General features: G+C 35.9%; 1 protein-coding gene across 2 annotated transcripts in view; it reads right to left on the reverse strand.

The window, feature by feature from the left end:
- Positions 1-22373, reverse strand: part of EXOC6B (exocyst complex component 6B) — a 726749-nt gene that overhangs the window by 406074 nt on the left and 298302 nt on the right. For both annotated transcript variants that reach the window (XM_069583682.1, XM_069583683.1), the window contains exon 7: positions 17657-17833. In XM_069583682.1, the coding sequence (XP_069439783.1) occupies positions 17657-17833 (177 nt within the window). The remainder of the gene's footprint in view (positions 1-17656; positions 17834-22373) is intronic.

Genomic DNA, 22373 nt, shown 5'->3' on the forward strand with positions numbered 1-22373 from the left:
ACACTCTAATTATGGATATACCATGGTTCATTTATCTCTTCATTCACTGAAGAATACTTGGATTGCTTCTACTTTCTGCAATGTATGAATAAAGTTGCTATAAAAATTCAGGTAAATGTTATTGTGTAAACATAATGGGTAAATTCCTAGGAGTGAGACTGCTGGATCATACGGTACATGTATGTTCAACTTTATAAATTCACTAACAGACTCTTTTCCAAACTGACTAAACCATTTTGCATTTTAAGAGCAAATGCACAGCTGTCCTGCACCCTGCCAGTACCTGGTATTGTCAGTATTTTGTTGAGCTAATTAAAATAGCTCTATAACAGAAACACTATACTTTTACAGGAAAAGATTAGAAATCATTAAATTCCTACAAAAATGGAGTACAATTTAGTAGTAAAAATAGAACAAGAACAATTTCCAGGAACTGATATAAAAATTATTATTTTCAGGATATATTTTCAAATGAAAAAACAAAGTACAAAACATATATATGCATTGTGCTGTTAATGTTATATAAGGTATGGGAAAGAGTATGTACACACGCCACAAACACAAACTCACAATATTGATTACTTATAAAGGGTGGGTAAGATCAGGAGGGAGAGATAAAGAGAAGAGTGGGATTTCAGTGAACATACTGTCTTATATAACTCTGCCTTTTGAACCATGTCCATATTTTATATGGTCAAAAAATTAATAAGGATAGGAAACCTCCAAAAATTACACAAAAAGAAACATATGAGTCTAAGAATATATAAATTGGATAATGAGCACACACGAGAAACTAAAATAGCCAACAAACATCTGAACAAAACACTTTGAACAATATAGCTCCACTGCATTTAAGACGAAAGGAACAGCAAAGAAATCTTGAACTTAGTAAGTTTACTGCTTTTAGTGATATGTGCATAGAAATTCTGAAACTATTTTGGGCATTATAATTAGGCAAATGAGTAAATATTTTAATACTCTGGGAGCCAGAATTCTCAGACACAAATATGCAACAGATGAGGAAGAACTATGATATCAGGTTTAAATTAGAAGCATCAGATTTAACTTGCAATTTATAAAAGTATCTCTGTCAGTGTAGTATGTATATTTCTTAATTCTGTCCACAAAAGGAGCATACCCAATGCCCATATCTTGGTTTCTAAATACCGTTCTCCAGTAAAAGAAACAAGAAGTCTTTGACAAAACAGCTAATGCTGCGGCTGGGGCAAAACCTGGAGTGAATCAATCCTGTGCGAGAAAACAAATGAAATGCTCCGAACTAACAAAGACACAGCAGAGGACAATGGATGAGACTCCCACTAACAAAACTGGGAACAAATGGAGAATCAAAATGAAAGAAAGGATGGACTATAACCTGCTGTATATTTAAATATATATATAGGTGCCAACACTGAGACAAAAAAGAAAAAAGCAAAGGGAGAAAAGTAAATTTCTTCTTTTAGAAGAATGCCAACCAATCAACGTGAATCAAATGGTAAAGAGAGAAAAAACACTATTTTATAATCACCACAGTAATACATGATTCAGGAAAGAATCATCAATCCTAAAACCAATAGGTGAAAAACAGTGGAGAAATCTGGTAGACACCACCTTAATCAACTGTGCACTCCCTGATATGATGCACTGAAAAGAACATAATACTTCTTTTGTAATATTCTTGCCAAAATTATTAACCTGAATCTAATCATGGGGGTATACCATATGTACCTAAATATAAGAACATTAGAGAATAAATATACATTAAAATTAAATGTAACATGTGATACATGTCTACATGTTTGCAGGAAAGTAAATGAAAGAAAAAACTGCTATAATATTGGGACAACTGGGAAAATTTGTATATAAGTTATATATTAAATTCTTGAGTGTGATTATTTTATTGTGATAATGTGGAAGGATATCATTCTCAGAAAACAAGTCAATGTACTGAGAGTTCAAATATGATGGATAAAATATACCACTTTCTTTCAAATGACAAATTTAACAGGGGCAGTGGGGAAGAATGAAGAATAAAATTGACTTTGAAAATCATTTTTCTGACAGAAAAGGCTCCAAATTTAATAATGGAATATTAAGTGGAGAGTCTGTGCATGTGTGTGTGTGTGTGTATTCAATATATCACACTGTACGTCAATTATACTTTAATTGACATGTAGCATATTTAATTAAAACTTTTTATAAATAAGTAAAAGATAAATAAGTACAGAAGAGGTGAGATTCAATCAGTCCTCATGGAAAAGTAGAATTTGGTATTATAAAGACGGAATGGGGGAAAGTACATTCCCTATTTGGGGTTAATAGCAACTTAGCACATAGTTAAAGTGGTGGCTGAAAAAGCAATGAGTACATAAGGTAGACATTCAGGAAGACCTGAAAAGATAGGTGGACTTTTATAATTAAGGCAAATAATTTCAAAACAAAACTTTTATACTATCAGAAAATGAAAAAAATTTTAAGATCCTAAATCAATGTGAGCCATAATAAATTTCTGCCAAAGGATAGATTTAAAAGATCAAACACTAGGAATAAGAAAAGCAAAATAGAATACCTAAAGCATGTCATACTTCATTCAACTTGGTCAACTGTCTTTACTGCCACTTGTTTATAAATATAGGTGCTTACTTTTCATCTGATTACATTTATTCTTAAAAGACCAGTTTTCATCAAGACAGAAATGGGAAATGCAAAGCCAGCAGGGGTTAGTGGATACAGGGAGTCAGCAAAGCAGGCCAGCACATTAAGTGTATTCTCTTAACAGATATACTGGACTACTACTTATTTTTACAATTAACTATTGTCATTATTTTTTCCCAAACATGTGGTCCTAACATTTTATCTTCCATTTTCCTATTTTTATTACATACTTGTTAAAAGTAATAATATATCTCCCTCAGCACCTGCACAAATAAGATGATAAATAGTAATATCCAACATGCAGACGCAACAGAGATTGTGGATTAGCAGAAAAACCATATCCTTTGCAGCAACCTTGCTGCTCAGTGCTGGAATGTTACTACCATGCTTAGAAAGAGACTAGGTTAGAAATACAGATTTTTTATGTGAATTCAACTAACTTTAAAAGTTGAAAACTAACTCTAAAACTTTTAAGCCCTGTATAAGCCAACAACCATTCTGGAAGCTGTTTCTGGCCCATCGGTTACCCAAATGTAACCTCTAATCTAAACTATGAAGGTATTAATAGCATCCTTTATTTCACTTTAACTTTCTGAGAAATAACACTCATTTTGTTACCTTCCTCTCAAAAGAAAATTCTGAAATAAACAGCTTGAAATTTGGATCAAGTATCATAATAACCACAATTTCACATAAGCATTTTAACATTAATTAATTATTGTCACTACTTTATAGGTGAGAAAAGAGATGCTTAGAGAAATTACAGGACTTCCTCCAATAGCACAAAAGCTGACAGAACTTACACTTTCTAAATACAAATCTTGTGTTTTTTTTAAATCACCTCATTACGGACTGAACTGTGTCTCCTCAAAATTCGTATGTTAAAGCCCAAATTCACAAAGTGACTGCATTTGAAAACAGTACCTTTAAGGAGGTAATTAAAGTTAAATAAAGTCATAAAGCTGGAACCCTAATATAACAGTACAATGTCCTTAGAAGAGGAAGACATACCAGGGGCATGCAAGCAGAGAAAAAGCTATGTGAGGACATAGCAAGAAGGTGTGCATTTGCAAGCCAAGAAGAGAGGCCTGAGGATAAACCAACCCCGCTGGCACTTTGATCTTAAGAGTTTCACCCTCCAGAATTGTGAGAAAATAAATTTCTGTTGTTTAAGCCATGCAACCTGTGGAATTCTGATATGGCAGAAAGACATCTCAGAAGACTTTACACTAACTATACAACACTTGTATTTAAATTAGCACTTGCATCCTGTTAAACACTCATTTCAAAAAACACACCCACCAACTCTTAAGCATTAAACCTGACATAGATCATTTATTTGATCCACACTGTATTAAAGCTGTGTGGGTAACAGTGACCACTGCTTACTAACAGTATGTAAACAAGAGCGGTAACAAACAAACTAGAATATGAGATGTGCCAGAAATGTGGCAACAATGAAGTATTCTAAGAATGCAGAAGCTCTAAGTAACTTTAGAACAAAGCAGAAATCATAGGCCCTGCTTCTTCAAATGATGTCTTACTCAATATTGCTTTATTTCAATTGACTTTGTTTGTTTGTTTACAGTAGATGGTTATCATCACCATTTTCTGGTACATCATCAAAAAATATATCAAGATATATTTCACCTTTATTGCAAAAAAAAGCACAGTCAGAATGCCACAGTGTTAACTATTACATACTGGTAGCATTGTAAGTGCCAAGCACCATGACAAAACATCACATAAATTACTTCAGTCAATCCTCACCACAACCCTACTCTCTGTAGGTATTACTGGCCACTTTCTCACAAATAATGTATCATCTTAAATGGTTCTTTGCACTCTGTCTTCCAATATTTAAAAAATAATATTTCTGATGATTCTAATACATTCTCATACTAAACTGTTCACTACTTCTAAAGATTTTTAAAGTTCTGTTTAGACATTTAGAAAAAAGCAATAACATCTGAATATACCACAGTAACATGTAAAGATTCAAAATGGATTTCTAACATCAAAACAAGTGCACCACACTCCACCCTCCCCACGAAGCAGCAAAGGTCCCATCACAACTGGAGGGCATGCACAGTCCACATGAGGGACAGCCTGTGAGCACCTGGTTCTGGTGGCCAGGGAAGACCGTGCTGCCAGGCCACACGGATCATATCTTATAAAGCACACTCCTTTAAGACTGAGAGAGACAGCTGTTTCACCTAACACATTTAGACAAACAGAGAGTTGGGCTAAAGAAGAGACAAAGGAACATATTTCAAAACCAAATAAGGAGACATATGCCCTGAAAAAGATCTTGATGAAACAGAGATAAGCAATCAACCTGATAAAGAGTTTAAAGTAACAGTCATACATTCTAACATGTATACTATCATGTGAATTGAATCGCCAGTCTATGTCTGACGCAGGATGCAGCATGCTTGGGGCTGGTGCATGGGGATGACCCAGAAAGATGTTATGGGGAGGGAGGTGGGAGGGGTGTTCATGTTTGGGAATTCATGTAAGAATTAAAGATTTTAAAATTTAAAAAATAAAAAACTAAAATAAAAAAATAAATAAAGATAAGAGAAAAAAAAAAGAAACTTCAATAAAATGGGAATGTATTAGTTAAAAAATCAGTAGAATAAAAAATAATATACAGAGACAAAAAAAAATAAATAAAGTAACAGTCATAAAGATATTCCTCAAACTCAGGAGTAAAATGAGTGAATACAGTGAAATCCTCACCAAAAAGATAAAAAATATAAGAAAGTACTAATCAGCAGTTATAACTCACTGAAAAATACACTTCGGGGATTTAACAGCAGATTGGATTAAAATATAAGAAAGATCAATGAGCTGGAAGAAAAACATGGGCATCACCTAGAAAAAGGAGTAAAATGAAAAAAGAATTTTAAAAAGTGAATATATCTCAAGGGATCTCTGAGATAACATCAAATGGAAATATGTTCATATTATAGAAGTTTCAGAAGGGAAAGCTAAGAGAAAAGGTCAGAAAACTTATTTGAAAAAATAATGGCTGAAAAACTTGCCCAGGCTGGGGAAGGAAACAGACATCCAGGTCTAGAAGTCAAGAGACTTCCAAGAAAGATGACACCAAGGAGAACTACACCAAGACACATTATAATTAAAATGGTAAGAGTAAGGACTAAGAGAGAACCCTAATAGCAATAAGAGAAAAACAACTTCATTCATTCATTCATTTCAGTCGCTTAGTCGTGTCTGACTCTGCAACCCCATGAACCGCAGCACACCAGGGGTTCCCTGTCCATCACCAACTCCCGGAATCTACCCAAACCCATTTCCACTGAGTCAGTGATGCCATCCAACCATCTCATCCTCTGTTGTCCCCTTCTCCTCCTGCTCTCAATCTTTCCCAGCATCAGGGTCTTTTCAAATGAGTCAGCTCTTCACATCAGGTGGCCAAAGTATTGGAGTTTCAGCTTCAGCATCACTCCTTCCAATGAACACCCAGGACTGATCTTCTTTAGGACTGGCTGGTTTGGTCTCCTTGCAGTCCAAGGGACTCTTAAGAGTCTTCTCCAATACCACAGTTTAAAAGCATCAATTCTTCAGTGCTCAGCTTTCTTTATAGTCCAACTCACACATCCACACATGATCACTAGAAAAACCATAGCCTTGACTAGATGGACCTTTGTGGACAAAGAAAGTAATGTCTCTGCTTCTTAATATGCTGTCTAGGTTGGTCATAACTTTCCTTCCAAGGAGTAAGCATCTTTTAATTTCATGGCTGCAATCACCATCCGCAGTGATTTTGGAGCCCAGAAAATTAAAGTCAGCCACTGTTTCCACTGTTTCCCCATCTATTTGCCATGAAGTGATGGGACCAGATGCCATGATCTTAGTTTTAAGAATGTTATTTAAGCCAACTTTTTCAGTCTCCTTTTTCACTTTCATCAAGAGGCTCTTTAGTTCTTCTTCACTTTCTGCCATAAGGGTGGTGTCATCTGCATATCTGAGGTTATTGCTATTTCTCCCAGCAATCTTGATTCCAGTTTGTGCTTCTTCCAGCCCAGCATTTCTCATGATGTACTCTGTATATAGTTAAATAAGCAGAGTGACAATATACAGCCTTGATGTATTCCTTTTCCTATTTGGAACCAGTCCTTTGTTCCATGTCCAGTTCTAACTGTTGCTTCCTGACCTGCATACAGGTTTCTCAAGAGGCAGGTTTCTCAAGAGGCAGGTCAGGTGGTTTGGTATTCCCATCTCTTTCAGAATTTTCCACAGTTTAAAACTTATTATATACAAAAAAAAAAATCCTTATAAAGCTTCCAGCAGATTTCTCAGAAGAGACTCTACAGGCCATAAGTGAATGGCATGGCATATTCAAATTGCTAAAAGGAAAAATTTTCCAACCAATATTTCTCTAATCGGCAAGTTTGTCATTCAAAATTAAAGATGAGGTAAAGGTTTTTCCAAATAAGCAAAAGCTCAAGAAGTTAGCTTCCCTGGTGGCTCATACTGTGAAGAATCTGCCTGCAATACAGGAGACCTGGGTTTGATCCCTGGGTTGGGAAGATCCCCTAGAGAAGGGCATGGCTACCAGTATTCTTGGCTGGAGAATCCCCAAGGACAGAAGAGCCTGGAGGGCTACAATCCATGGGGGTCACAAAGAGTTGGACGCAACTAAGCAGCTAAGCATAGCCTGGCAAAGAAGTTCATCACCACTAAAGTGGACTTACAAGAAATGTTACAGGGAATTCCCTAAGTTAAAAAAAAACAAAAACAAAAAAACAAAAAAAAAAACTAACTGATAAGAAAACACAGGAAAGTAAAAATCTCATGGGAAAACGTAAGCAAGATACACCCTGAGGAAACCAGAACTGAAAGCAACACATGTACCCTAATGTTCACTGCAGCACTATTTACAGTAGCTAGGACGTGGAAACAACCTAGATGTCCATCGGCAGATGAATGGGCAACGAAGTTTTGGTGCATACACACAATGGAATATTACTCAGCTATAAAAAGGAATGCATCTGAGAAGTTCTAATGAGGTAGATGCACCTAGAGCTTAATATACAGGGTGAAGCAGGTCAGAAAGAGAAAGACATATGTATACATATATATGGAATTTAGGAAAACAGTACCAATGGTCCTACATGCAGGACAGCAAAGGAGACACAGATGTAAAGAACAGACTTTTGGACTCAGTGGAAGAAGGGGAGAATGGGATGACTTGAGAGAATAGCATTAAAACCTGGACATTACTATATGCAAAACAGATGGCCAGTGCAAGATTGATACATGAAGCAGGGGTAGCCAAAGCCAGTGGTCTGGGATAACCCAGCGGGATAAAGTGGGGAGGGAGGGCAGAGGGAGGTTCAGGATGCGGGGGACACATGTATATCTGTGGCCAATTCATGGTGATGTATGGCAAAAATCATCACAACACTGTAAAGCAATTATCCTCCAACTAAAATAAATTAATTAATTAAAAATTAAAAAAAGAAGGTAGCCAATCAAGCACTTATAAAGCTACCATAAAGCTTAAGAGACAAAAGAAGTGAACTTAGCTAAGAAAATACAATAATTTTCTAAGGAAACATAAATAAAAAGATGCAAAATGTGACATCAAAAACATAAAATGTGGTGGGGGTAGTAAAAATGTAGAATTGTTCAATGTAACCAATACATATATAATTATGACTGATTTGTGCTATTATATGGTAGAAATTAACACAACATTGTAAAGCAATTTTCCTCCAATTAAAAAAGAAATTAAATGAATAAACTTAGTACGATTGAGATCATAGTAAGCATTTTTCCCAGTCACAATGCTATGAAAATAGAAATCAATTACAAGAAAAAAATTGAACAAAAAAAAAAAAAAAGAAAAATGTGGGAATTAAACAATATGCTACCAAACAACCAGTGGGTCATTGAAGAAATCAAAAGTAAAATTAAAAAAATACCTAGAGACAAAGAAAAATGGAAATATTACATACTGAAGTCTTTGAGATGCAGCAAATGTAGTTCTAAGAGGGAAGTCAACAGCAGTCCAGGACTACTTCAAGAAATAATAGAAATCTAATTTTAATGCTAAGGAACTAAAAAAGAAGAACAAATCAAAGTCCAAAGTTAGTAGATAAAAGAAAATAATAAGATCAGTGCAGAAATAAATGAAATAGAAATAGAAACTGAAGTGACTTAACATACATGCATGCCTCTCAAACTCTTCCCAACCCCCCTTCAAAACAAAAATGAATATGAAGGAATGCTTTTAAACACTTTATGATGCCATGATTACCCTGACACCAAAACCAGACATGGACAACATCAAAAAGAAAACCTGTATACAGGCCAATACCCCTGATGAACATAGAGGTAAAAGTCTTCAACAATATATTAACAAATTGAATTTGACAATACATTAAAAGGATTATGCACCACAATCAATTGGGATTTACTCCAGGGATCAAGGATGGTTCTACATCTAAAATCTTATGTGATACATCACACTAACAAAATAAAGGATAAAAATATGATCATCTCAATGCAGGAAAAGCTTTTAATAAAATTCAAGATTCATTTACATAAAAATTCTAAATAAAGTGGTTGTAGAGGGAATATACCTGTGTGCTAAGTCACTTCAGTCACGTGTGACTCTTTGTGACCCTAGGGACCATACCCTGCCAGTCTCCTCTGTCCAAGGATAGAGGGATATACTTCAACATACTAAAGGCCAAATATGACAGACCCACAGCTAACACCATAGCCAACAGTGGAAAGCTTAATGCTATTCTAAGATCAGAAATAAAACAAGGATGTCCACTCTCACCACTTTTATTCAAAAAAGTATTCAAAGTCCTAGCTACAGCAATTAGGCAAGGCAATTAAATAAAAGCATCCAAATTAGAAACAAAGAAATAAAACTGTCACGGTTTGCAGATGACATGATACTATATTTAGAAACCCCTAAAGACCCCACCAAAAAAAATCAGAACTAATCAATGAACTCAGCAAAGTTCCAGGATATTAAATCAATACACAGAAATCCATGGCATTTCTTGTACAACAGTATTGAAATATCAGAAAAAGAAATTAAGAAAACAATCCAATTTACAACTGCATCAAAAAGAATAAAATATCCAGGATTAAATTTAACCAAGGAGATAAAAGGCCTGTACACTGAAAACTCTAAGACTGATGAAAGAAAGTAAAGAAGCCTCAAGTAAGTGAAAAAACATTCCATGCTCAAGGAATAGAAGAGTTAACACTGTTAAAATGTTCATAATATCCAAAACAATCTACAGATTCAATGAAAAGTGAAAGTGAAGTCATTCAGTCCTGTCTGACTATTTGCAATCCCATGGACTACAGCCTACCAGGCTCCTCTGTTCATGGGATTTTCCAGACAAAGGTACTTGAGTGGGTTGCCACTTCCTTCTCCAGGGGATCTTCCCGACCCAGGGATCAAACCCAGGTCTCCCACATTGCAGGCAGATAAATCCCTATCAAAATTCCCACGGAGTATTTCACAGAACTAGAAAAAACAATTCTAAAGTCTGTATGGAACCACAAAAAATCCCAAATAGTCAAAACAATCTTGAAAAACAACAGAGCCAGAGAGACCATGATCTTGATTTCAAACTATACTACAAAGCTATAGCAATCAAAACAAAATGGCAGTGGCCCAAAAGCAGACACGCAGGTCAATGAAACATAATTAAGAGCCCAAAAAATAATCTACACATATGTGGACAGTTATCACACTATTGAACAGAGACATATGAAAACATCTTTTGTTACCCAAACATTATTGATCAGAGACTTTTCAATATTCACTTATATAACAAATCACTGGCCACAGGCATTAGTTTCTGCAAAACTCTCCTGGTCAATACAGAGTTAATTTATGATGAAGAAGCAAAGAATATATAATACAATGGAGAAAGGACTGTCTCTTCAATAAATGGTGTCGGGAAATTGGACAGCTACAGACAGAGGGATGAAACTGAACCACTATCCTAAAGTACACACAAAAATTAGCACAAAACAGTTTAAAGACTTAAATGTAAGACCTGAAACCATAAAATTCCTGGAAAAAAAACACAAGAGGTAATCTCATTGACTTCTGTCTTAGTGATGATTTTTGGATCTAACTTCAAAAGGAAGGGAAACAAAAGCAAAAGTAAACAAATGGGACTATATCAAACTAAAAAGCTTTTGCACATCAAAGGAAATCATCATTGAAACAAAAAAAACAACGTACTGAATGGAAGAAGATGTTTGCAAATCATATATCTGATAAAGAGTTAATATTTAAAACATATATAGAACTTGCAACTCAACAACAAAAAATAAACAGTCCAATTAAAAAAATGGGAAAATAAACCCAATATACAATTTTCTAAAGACATACAAGTGGCCAAAAATCACATAAAAAGATGTTCAACATCACTATTTACTACAGAAATGGAATGAAAGCCACAACATCATCTTACATCCATTAGAATGGCTTTATCAAAAAGTTAAAAAATAACAAGTACTGGAGAGGATATAAAGAACAGGGAACATTCAAATACTGCTAGTGGGATTGTAAATTGGTGCAGGTATTATGAAAAACAATACAGACATTCCTCAAAAACTTAAGAATAGAAGTACCATATTATCCAGGTATTGTAACTACTGGGTATATATACATATATATATATATATATATATAAAATATGAAAACCTAATTCAAAAAGATATATGAACCCCTACATTCACTGGGGCATTATTTACAATAGCCAAGAAGGGAAAATGTCTATTAATGAATGATGAATGGATAAAAAAGAGCTGGCATATAGGTACAAATAAAGATAAAGATACAGATATACCCGTAATGATACTAATCAACTAGATAAAAACAATGAAATCTTGCCAACTGGGATGACATGGATGGAACTGAGGGTAATATGCTGACTGAAATATCAGAAATAAAAAGACAAATGATGTATGAATTCATTCATATGTGGAATATAAAACTAAATAAAACAAAAACAAACACATAGTCACAGGGAACAGACCAGTAGTTAACAGAGGGGAAGGGGCCTGGAGGAGGGCTGCAAGGCATTCAAGGGGTCAGCAGTATGGTGGCAGACATGACCCTTTGGGGAATGATCACTTTGTAATGTTACAGATCTCAAATTATAATGCTGTATAATTGAAATATAAATATTTTTGAATTCTAAAATTCATACGTATTTCCACTGAAAACTAATTAAGTTCTTGGTCAAAAAATGGGCAAATACCAGCAGTTTATATAGTTCAACTTTATATACATATATGACAAGTTACAATAAAAAAACTTACATTAATTAAGGTGACCCTTTCATTAACTTAGACAAAAATAAAATACAAATAGGGACAGAATTTACAGGGGAATAGTTTTCTTGCAACTAGCAATCAAGAAACTGACTTTGCCAGTCAATTCAACATTTATTCATTTTTTCATCCAAGATGACAACTTACTACTATGACTTCATCTTCAGGCTATTAAGTTTTTCATTCCCAGGCTATGAAGTTTTTCCCATCTCTGACACAAACTTTGAAGTGAAGTGAAGTGAAGTCGTTCAGTCCTGTCCGACTCTTTGCAACCCCATGGACTGTAGCCTACCAGGCTCCTCTGTTCATGGGATTTTCCAGGCAATAGTACTGGAGTGGGTTGCCATTGCCTTCTCCAGGGTATCTCCCAGACCCAGGGATCAAACCCAGGTCTCCCACATTGTAGACAGACGCTTTACCACCTGAGCCACCGTGGTGGACACAAACTTTACTTCAGTTTAAAAATACACAATCTGTTTACTATGTGGAAACCTATTTTGCAGGTGTTCAGTTTTCCTTACCCATCTCATTCTATAGTCTACTATTATTATCAACCAAAAGACATAGTAAATAATGTACAAATGTCACTTGGCTCAAAAAATATATTAAGTATATTTCCACTAAAAACACAGGAAAAGGCAAAACATTCTTCAGATATTGAAAAAAATACCTAAACTGAAGGTATGTTAAATCAGAATTATAAAATTTCACTAAAGATAATGATCTAGTTTATTACGTGTGCATGCTAAGTTGCTTTAGTTGTGTCTGACTCTTTGAAACCCCATGGATTGTAGCCCGCCAGGATCCTCTGTCCATGGAATTTTCCAGACAAGAATACTAGAGTGGATACCAATGCCCTCCTGCAGGGGATCTTCTCAACCCAAGGACTGAACCTGTAACTCTTACAACTCCTGACTTGGCAGGCAGGTTCTTTACACTAGTGCCACCTGGGAAGCAACAGATTTTAGAAAACAAAATATGACTTTCAAGTACTTTTTTTTTTTAAACAGCTACTTCAAATCATAAAAGATGATGCTGTGAAAGTGCTGCACTCAATATGCCAGCAAATTTGGAAAACTCAGCCGTGGCCACTGGAAAAGGTCAGTTTTCATTCCAATCCCAAAAAAAGGCAATGCCAAAGAATGCTCAAACTATTGCACAATTGCACTCATCTCACACACTAGTAAAGTAATGCTCAAAATTCTCCAAGCCAGGCTTCAGCAATACATGAACCATGAACTTCCAGATGTTCAAGCTGGTTTTAGAAAAGGCAGAGGAACCACAGATCAACTTGCCTGCATGTGATGGGTCATCGAAAAAGCAAGAGAGTTCCAGAAAAAACATCTATTTCTGCTTTATTGACTATGCCAAAGCCTTTGACTGTGTGGATCACCACAAACTGTGGAGAATTCTGAAAGAGATGGGAATACCAGACCACCTGACCTGCCTCTTGAGAAACCTGTATGTTGGTCAAGAAGCAACAGTTAGAACTGGACATGGAACAACAGACAGGTTCCAAATTGGGAAAGGAGTATGTCAAGGCTGTATATTGTCACCCTGCTTATTTAACTTATGTGCAGAGTACATCACGAGAAATGCTGGACTGGACGAAGCACAAGCTAGAATCAAGATTGCCAGGGGAAATATCAATAACCTCAGATATGCAGATGACACCACACTTTTGGCAGAAAGCGAAGAAGAACTAAAGAACCTCTTGATGAAAGTGAAAGAGGAGAGTGAAAAAGTTGGCTTAAAGCTCAACATTCAGAAACAAAGATCATGGCCTCTGGTCTCATCACTTCATGGCAAATAGATAGGGAAACACTGGAAACAGTGAGAGACTTTATTTTGGGGGGCTCCAAAATCACTGTAGCTGGTGACTGTAGCCATGAAATTAAAAGACGCTTCTTGGAAAAAAAGTTATGACCAATCTAGACAGCATATTAAAAAGCAGAGACATTACTTTGTCAACAAATGTCCGTCTAGTGAAAGCTTTGGTTTTCCCAGTAGTCATCTATGGATATGAGAGTTGGATTACAAAGAAAGCTGAGTGTCAAAGCATTGATGCTTCTGAACTGTGGTGTTGGAGAAGACTCTTGAGAGTCCCTTGGACTGCAAGGAGATCCAACCAGTCCATCCTAAAGGAGATCAGTCCTGGGTGTTCACTGGAAGGACTGATGCTGAAGCTGAAACTCCAATACTTTGGCTACTTGATGCAAAGAGCTAACTCATTTGAAAAGACTCTGATGCTGGGAGGGATTGCAGGCAGGAGAAGAAAGGGATGATAGAGGATGAGATGGTTGGACGGCATCACTGACTCAATGGACATGAGTTTGAGTAAGCTCCGGAAGTTGGTGATGGACAGGGAAGCCTGGCGTGCTGCAGGCCATGGGGTCACAAAGAGTTGGACATGAGCAACTGAACTGAAATGAACTGATTCAAGTACTGTATTCTTTACAGGAAAAATGTTAGGACACATTAATGAAAAATCAGTAAGATATCTAAATATTCATGAATTTGTTTGCTTTATATACTAAAAGTGCTTCCTCATGGTCCACTATAGCCTTGCAACTGAAAGTATGCCCAGGGACCAGAACCACAGTTCTTACCAGGGAGTTTGTTAAATATGGAGACTTTCAGATTCACCCCCCAACCTATACAATCAGAATCTGTATTTAAACGTGATTCCAAGTTGATTTCTATGCAAATTCATGTTCAAGAAGCACTCTTGCTACAACACAGGTTCTTAACTTAAGTCCTAGGGGCAACATTAGTTTCACAAATTCCCTAAAATTTTATACATAATTTTTGTAAGTGAATGTACATAGATTTTACTGGGTAAAGCTTCCATATAGTTTACCAAACTCTCACAGAAAATATGACCTTCAAACAGATTAAGAACTACTCAATTCTATGCCACAGTTTAAAGTCAAAATATTTCAAAAACTATTTATGCTACTCTCAATGAGGTCTGTTGAAGAATGACAAGAATGAAGGTCAGAACGTCACAGTGGGTCATGGAAGACCTTATCTGAAGAATTTATTCACACCATGCAAGAACTATGCCAAGAAACCAGTTTGGAGACATCTAAATAAATAATTCTCTACATGAGGTTTGAGATTAAGAATGTGCACTTGAAGAAGATTCAAACTGAGAAGTAAATAAATATAAGGTAGGATTTTTTTTTTAAGATAGGATGCCATTAGATGACAGCAAAGTGCTGAATTCTTATTGTAAGAGCTCAATCAGCAAATCTCTAACACAAATTCTGTTTGATTTGGGATACATAACCATTTTAAAATGCTAACTTCCAAGTACATTCTTATAATACTTCCTTAATGAGGAACCCCAACATATTTTACTAGTCAGGCTTTCTTCATCTTCTCTGGATGTCAGAAGACAAAACAATGAAAAAATATGGAACAAAAATTAAAAAGGACTTGCCCAGCATCTTCAGTGAGCTAACAATAAAGAATGGCTCATATCCAGAAGGCTCTCACTACTATATGAGAACTGTGTACATCTTTCTTTCTTTCATCTTATCACATAACCCTCTCTTTGGGGTATGTATTATCCAGGGGTATACACTATGGTTAAGCCATAGTGCCTGACAGAATTTAATTTCCTTAATGGGAATCAAAACTGTAAATTTAAAATGTTAACTGGACCTCATCTTGATCTTGATGCTTTATTTTACTGCTACTAAAACTTCTTACTTGTGATGAGTCTAATTCCTGACAATCTGGTCTCCTGGGTGGATCCATATCCAACCATACAAGTCATTCCAAGCTAGAGAGAATGCTAAAAAATACTCAGGGGATCAAGTCTTCTCTGCCCCGTTCTATTTCCATGGGTATCAGGGAAATGTCTAGTTTTTCCTTAGCTCTATATCTTAGAATTATTAAAAGTTCTTTTTATCTAAGTACATTAGGGATTAAAATGAAACTTTCACACTTTATTAACTATTGTGTAGTAGCTCAGTTGTGTCCAGCTGTTTGCAACCCAATGGACTATAGCCCGCCAGGCTCCTCAGTCCATGGAATTCTTCAGGCAAGAATACTGGAGTGGGTAGCCATTCCCTTCTCCAGGGGATCATCCCAACTCAGGGATCGAACCCATGTCTCCTGCACTGCAAGCAGCTTTTTTACCATCTGAGCCACCAGGGATGCCCAGTGAAATATTAATGTACCCCATTCACATAGTAAACACAACCTGATAAACTGTACATAAAATTATTGATTTGTATTATAGAAGTGTATCCCATCAATAATAAAAACTATATAAAAGAATGTAGTACCTTATACATAGGACAGTCTCTCAGATACGCAATGACAGTTAAATGCTAATGACTTAGACAAATAAGTAAGTATTTGTTTTTCAGCCCCATTTAAATAGCATCAATTTGATTTCTGAAGCAAAAAGAGTAATGATAATAAGGACAGGCACTCTGATAATAACAATATGAAACAGAAATCAGCAAGGAAGAGTAGTGAAATTTGCTGACCACCTCTAATAGCAGAGGCACTTGTTCCAAAGACACTAAAGTTCCAAATTTTAGTTTGGAAGACTAAGTGAGAAGACATAGTGAGAAGTTCCAAATAATACCTAAGATTACAAAGTTAGTGAAAAGTTTGGGGCTATAGTTTCAGCAGAGAGAGAAGAGTAAGAAGCGTAGTAAGGATGTAACAAAGAATAAGGATGGGGAAGAAACAGTGAATCCAGTTTTATCTGGGGAAATGAATCAATGAAAGAGACAATTAAAGATAAAACAGGTTCCTGAGAACAGTAGTAAATGGTTTCTTGCTCATGTCAGTGAGCATTTGAAAAGTAAATAATATGATCATTAATCATAATTTTTAAGTAAAATAAAATAGCAAAATCAATATCTGAATGGTCCATAAGCCTTCAAAGTTCATGCTCCTAACCACTATACTTACACAAAAAATGATCCAGTTTATGCAAATAATGAATAGTTCAAAAATATTTTAACTGGACATCTCAAATATCACAGTAGTTTTATTTTTAAAAATACATTAAATATACTTTTAACAACAAAGAAAGATATAAAAATATACTAGGTAAGCCACGTAACCTTATTCTTTACCTCAAAGTGTCACAGAACTAAGACGGCAAGGACATGTCTCAAAATTCCCAGATACTCTATAATCACTTATACATTTATTTCTTCTAGAAATGTGTTCTCAACTTTCTGAAACCATTTAGTAATTTCAATCTGAATCATTTCTCAAGGCTAAGAAAGCTCTTTGTTTACACCCCACTGTTTAAAGTAACATCTTTTATTTGTCTCAAGTAACTTGTTCCAGCTCCAGTGGAGGTCATCTAGATCTCTTTCTCTAGGTCAGGTAAACTCTATTCTTCCCTTAATGAAGTACTCAGTATACAATCAAAAACACTGAAACAAACAAACAAAAAATGGATGAGCATATTTAAAATATAAAGATTTAGAACCTAAGATATCTTAGTACATCTTCAGTTTCCTTAAATCAGGCACCATTTGTATTTTAAATGATCTTTAATATCCTGAAGATCACATGAGTTATGTTACATGGATAAATTCCTCATCACACCTCAAACACACTATATTTAAAGGAACAATAAGTTCACTGCCCCGGTTCAAATGTTAGTTACCTCTTCATCGTCTTCCTCATCTTCAACATCCAGAATTCCTGAATCCTGTTCAGACTTGGGGCTAGTGCTTTCTATCTCTGTATCAAAAATTGTATATGCTTCTTTCTTAGATTTTCTCTTGCTACCTATCCTGGGTTGTTGCAAGATGATGTTATCCAGGTTTCTTTGTTGTTGTGCCTAGGACAGAAATAAATACACACAAATAAATAAACAAAAGAACAAAAAAACTTAAGCATTCAAAGAACTTTTAATTTTGAATTAATTGGTATCAAAAGAAAATACAATGAAATGCCTTAAAATACATAAAATTTTAGTACCAGAAATAAAACCAAACATATTAATGTAGCACATAGGAAGAAAAAAAAGATAATCACTTAGTGAGAGCTAAGTCACTTCAGTCATGTCCAACTCTTTGTAACCCCATGGACTGCAGCCCACCAGGCTCCTCTGTGCCAGGAATTCCCCAGGCAAGAACATGAGAGTGGGTTGCCATGGCCTCCTCCAGGGGGTCTTCCCAACTCAGAAATTGAACCACATCTCTTAAGTCTTCTGCATTGGCAGAAGGGTTCATTACCAATAGTGCCACCTGGGAAGATTTTCTAAATACACACCCTGTCATCACAAAAATGAAATCTATTGATTTGCCAAGAGAGTGGGGCTTCCCAGGTGGCACTAGGGGTAAACAACCCGCCCTCCAATGCAAGAGACTTAAGAGATGCAGGCCGGATCCCTGGGTCAGGAAGATTCCCCAGAGGAGGGCATGGCAACCCACTCCAGTATTCTTGCCTGGAGAATTCCATGGACAGAGAAGCCTGGCAGTCTAGACTCCATAAGGTCACACTGAGTTGAACATGACTGAAGTGACTTAGCATGGCACAGCAGCAAAGAGATTAGTGCAAATGACTAAATATTTATCTCTTAAAAGATAAGTGCTATACCAGAACCACTGTGGTTTGGAGAAAAGGGAGAGGAGTCTTCAAGCTTAGGGTACTCTTAAAAACAGATACGTGGATATATGAGATCAATAAATTTTAATCAGGAGAATGAAATATCTTAATAGAGTAATATGAACTAATGAATGCAACAGAATTTCATGACCTTAGTCTGAGGAAATCAGAGTTTTAAGCATTTCTTTTTCTAAACTTTTATAGAAAAGTGTAATTCCCTCAGCTTAACAAAATACACTCAAATAACAATGTGGTTTCCATATATCCAAAGAGGTGGAAAGCGTGACTATACAGAGTCAACATCAGAAGTTAGACCAAAGTATCAGAGCTGGAAGGGATCGTAATCACCACTCAGGAAATACACTGGAAGACAAAGGATTGTTTGAGGCCACAAGGTTAGTAAGTGGTAAGTCAGAAGCCCAAAGTGTGAGCTCCTAAATTCCATGAGTCATCTTCCCACTATACCAACAGTCCCATAAAGCATGACAAAAACAGCCCCCCCAAAAAGAGTTCTGAAGTCAAATAAATGTGAAACACTCCATGTTATGCAAAACTTCTTGTATGATGTATAATACATTAACAGAATAAAAACTGGGAAAAGTCATATTTTAAGAAAGGTTATTTAACATGCTTTAATCTAGCATGTTCCAAAAGTGTTTCACAATGGAACTTTTCTTTTTAAAACAATAATATTAATACTTAGTATCATCCAAAGATATAAAGCTTAAGAAATGTGACTTCTCAGAATATACATTCCTTAATCACTATATGATGTTTCTACTCAGCAACAAGTAGAAATTAGTTCAAGAGAAAAACCAGAATCTCCAAATATTTTGAATGAGATTAAGAATTCTAGATAAATACTAAGTATAAGGCTTAGTCCAGGTACTAGTTAAATAAGACAATTATAACAGGACAGAGAAAAACTTGAACTACGTGAGCTAGACTCTGCCAAGAAAATGAAAAGAATCTACATTCCAGAGATTTGAATCAATGGACCAACTTGTTTCTCTGCATAGTACTTGTTGATATTTTAATTTGACTTACATAAAATACATGGCTTCAGTAACAAAACTGAGAGGGAAGATACCCAATAACATTTACTTTATGTTTGTAAACAAGACATATATATCCTTAAAGCATTTGAGATCCCAAATTAGATAAAACATTCTTCCTACTCCTCTCAAAAGTAGGAAGTTCACCCCTCTCACTTATTTCAATGTAAACCACACAAAAAGAGACTGAGGGCTCTAGAAAGCTAAAGCTTTCATATTAAAAAAGCAAGCCCTCAACTAGAGAATGATCACTTGTCTCTTTACTCTTTCTCTCAGTACAGCAAAACTAAAAGCTTTCATAAGTTGGTTTTATTTTATTGAATCCAAAGTTAAATATTTTTCTCTCACAATCAATAAAATACTATCAATGTACCAAAAGCAATCAAGAGGAGCCACATTTAAGTACTATCATTTATACTTCAAATAATACAAATCTGAAAGAAACCCTCTGGAAGTAATTTTAGATCATCTATGATTTGTTCTTTTTGTGCCTGGTTTACCAATCACTTTGATGGAGCACAAAGTAGCTTAGGCCAAATCAACATACCCTATGCTAGAAATGAGCACCCTGCAAGGTTTATTCCAAAGCTCTATAGTAACCTGGGGTCTCTGTCAAAATTATCAAGGCTTTTCCATTTATCAAGGAGCAGTCAGGGCAGATCTGCCAAGAAAGAACTAATCAAGTTGGAAATACTAAAACAGGTAGAATAATGAAATAAATACTCAGATATTACCCATTAGAAAGCACAGGAAAACCACCATCTATTCAAAATTATGTTATGGGACTGGCAGGAAGTAGAGAAGAGTAAATAGAGATTAAAATATGTAAATATATGCAATATATGTAAAAACTAAAATGTGACTCTAAAGTCCATACAAGTTCTTCAGAGCTCTTTTCTAACCTGCTAAGCCATCTCGCCAGGACCATTTACTCTGTCCCTCCAAGAACAGCCTTGGAGACAGAGAAGCAGCTGACTGACTTTTGCTGCCCAGAGTGCAGGTAACAGGGTATCAAGCAAACAAACAGACCTTAGAAAACATTTAGGCTTTTTTTTTTTAACTTCTTTGTTCATTCTCTTTGTGAATAATCTTTACACATTTAACCACCTCTTCCTCAAGATTCCCTCACATATGTTCTTCTCTGTTTTCCTAATATATAGAAATAAAGCAAGTTTATTCCTCAACCCCTGCTCTTCTGTCACTCTTTCCACTCTTTCAAAATTAAATAGCATATCTCTAGTTCCATATACTACTGTGTCTTCCATCATCACTTCACTTACTACATACCTAAAATGGAACTCATCACCTTCTCATTACAGTTAATGGGAGGTGAACCTGACTGTCCCAATGTATTTTCCAGTACTCTCCAACATGAGTTTCTGCTTGGAACAGAATCTACCTCATGATATACTAAGAATATTTTCACTACTCTATCTTTGCTTAAGCCATTTCTCTTCTAGATGACCTCTCCCTACCTGTACTCAATCTTTCCTCCAAAACCCAACTAAAATTCTTTTTCCTTTAGAAAGCCTCCTCTCACTGTTTTAACTCACAGTGCTTTCTCCCTATATCCCTACTTTCAGTCAAACATGTACTGAACAACCACTTGAGTCCCAGTATTGTGTTGACTATACAAAGAATAAAACAGATTTTCTGACTCTTGAAACTCACATCATTTTAAGAAATGGATAAGCACACAAGTGGCTGAAATTCAGTGCAATGAGTATAATGACAGAAATAAACATGGGTACGATAATTAGCAGAAAGTAATCATATCTGCAAGAAGGGATTTCAGGAGCTTGGAGGAAAAGGTAGCCAAGTGGGGAGGCTCAAGAAGCAGGGGGATATACATATACTTACAGATGATTCACCATGTTGTACAGTAGAAACTAACACAACATTGGAAAGCAATTATCCTCCAATTTAAAAAAGTGAATATGATTTTTACAAAGGGAAGTAGGTAGAAAGGGTAGCCATTCCAGAAGAAAGAAACTGCATAAGAAAAGACATGTGAAATAACATTATCCACCCAAGTAATAAGTAATTTTGTACAAGAATATGTTATGAAGGACTAACAAGAGATAGTCAAATCAGTCAATCATAAAGGAAATCAACCCTGAATATTCATTGGAAAGACTGATGCTGAAGCTGAAGCTCCAATACTTTGGCCACCTGAGGTGAAGAGCTGACTCATTAGAAAAGACCCTGATGCTGGAAAAGACTGAAGGCAAAGGGAGAAGGAGGCGGCAGAGGACAAGATGGTTGAATAGCATCACCAACTCAATGGACATGAATCTGAGCAAACTCTGGGAGACAGTGAAGGATAGAGGAGACTGCTGTGCCGAAGCCCATGGGGTCACAAAGAGCTGGACAGGACTTAGCGACTGAACAACAGTAAGAGACAAAGTTAAAGATGCCATACAAAGTAGTTTCAAGGGCAGCTAGGAGGCAACGGAGGAACAAGAGAAGAATGTGAGCAAGGGGAGAAAAGGATCAGCTTTACAATTCGGGCACAACCTCTGGGAGCTGCGGAATGGTCAACTGGGAGAAGATGAAGACGAGAAACAGGAACATCAATATAGATCACTAAAGGAGTCCAAGTAACAATGATGAGCATTTGAATTAAGGGAGCACCAGATACAGAAGAAGCAGAAGCAATACAGTTTACTGATTTAAATGTTGTATGTGGAAGAGGGAAAGACAATAAAAATAACT

The sequence above is a fragment of the Ovis canadensis genome, chromosome 3 (genome assembly GCF_042477335.2).
Source record: "Ovis canadensis isolate MfBH-ARS-UI-01 breed Bighorn chromosome 3, ARS-UI_OviCan_v2, whole genome shotgun sequence".
NCBI lineage: Eukaryota > Metazoa > Chordata > Mammalia > Artiodactyla > Bovidae > Ovis > Ovis canadensis.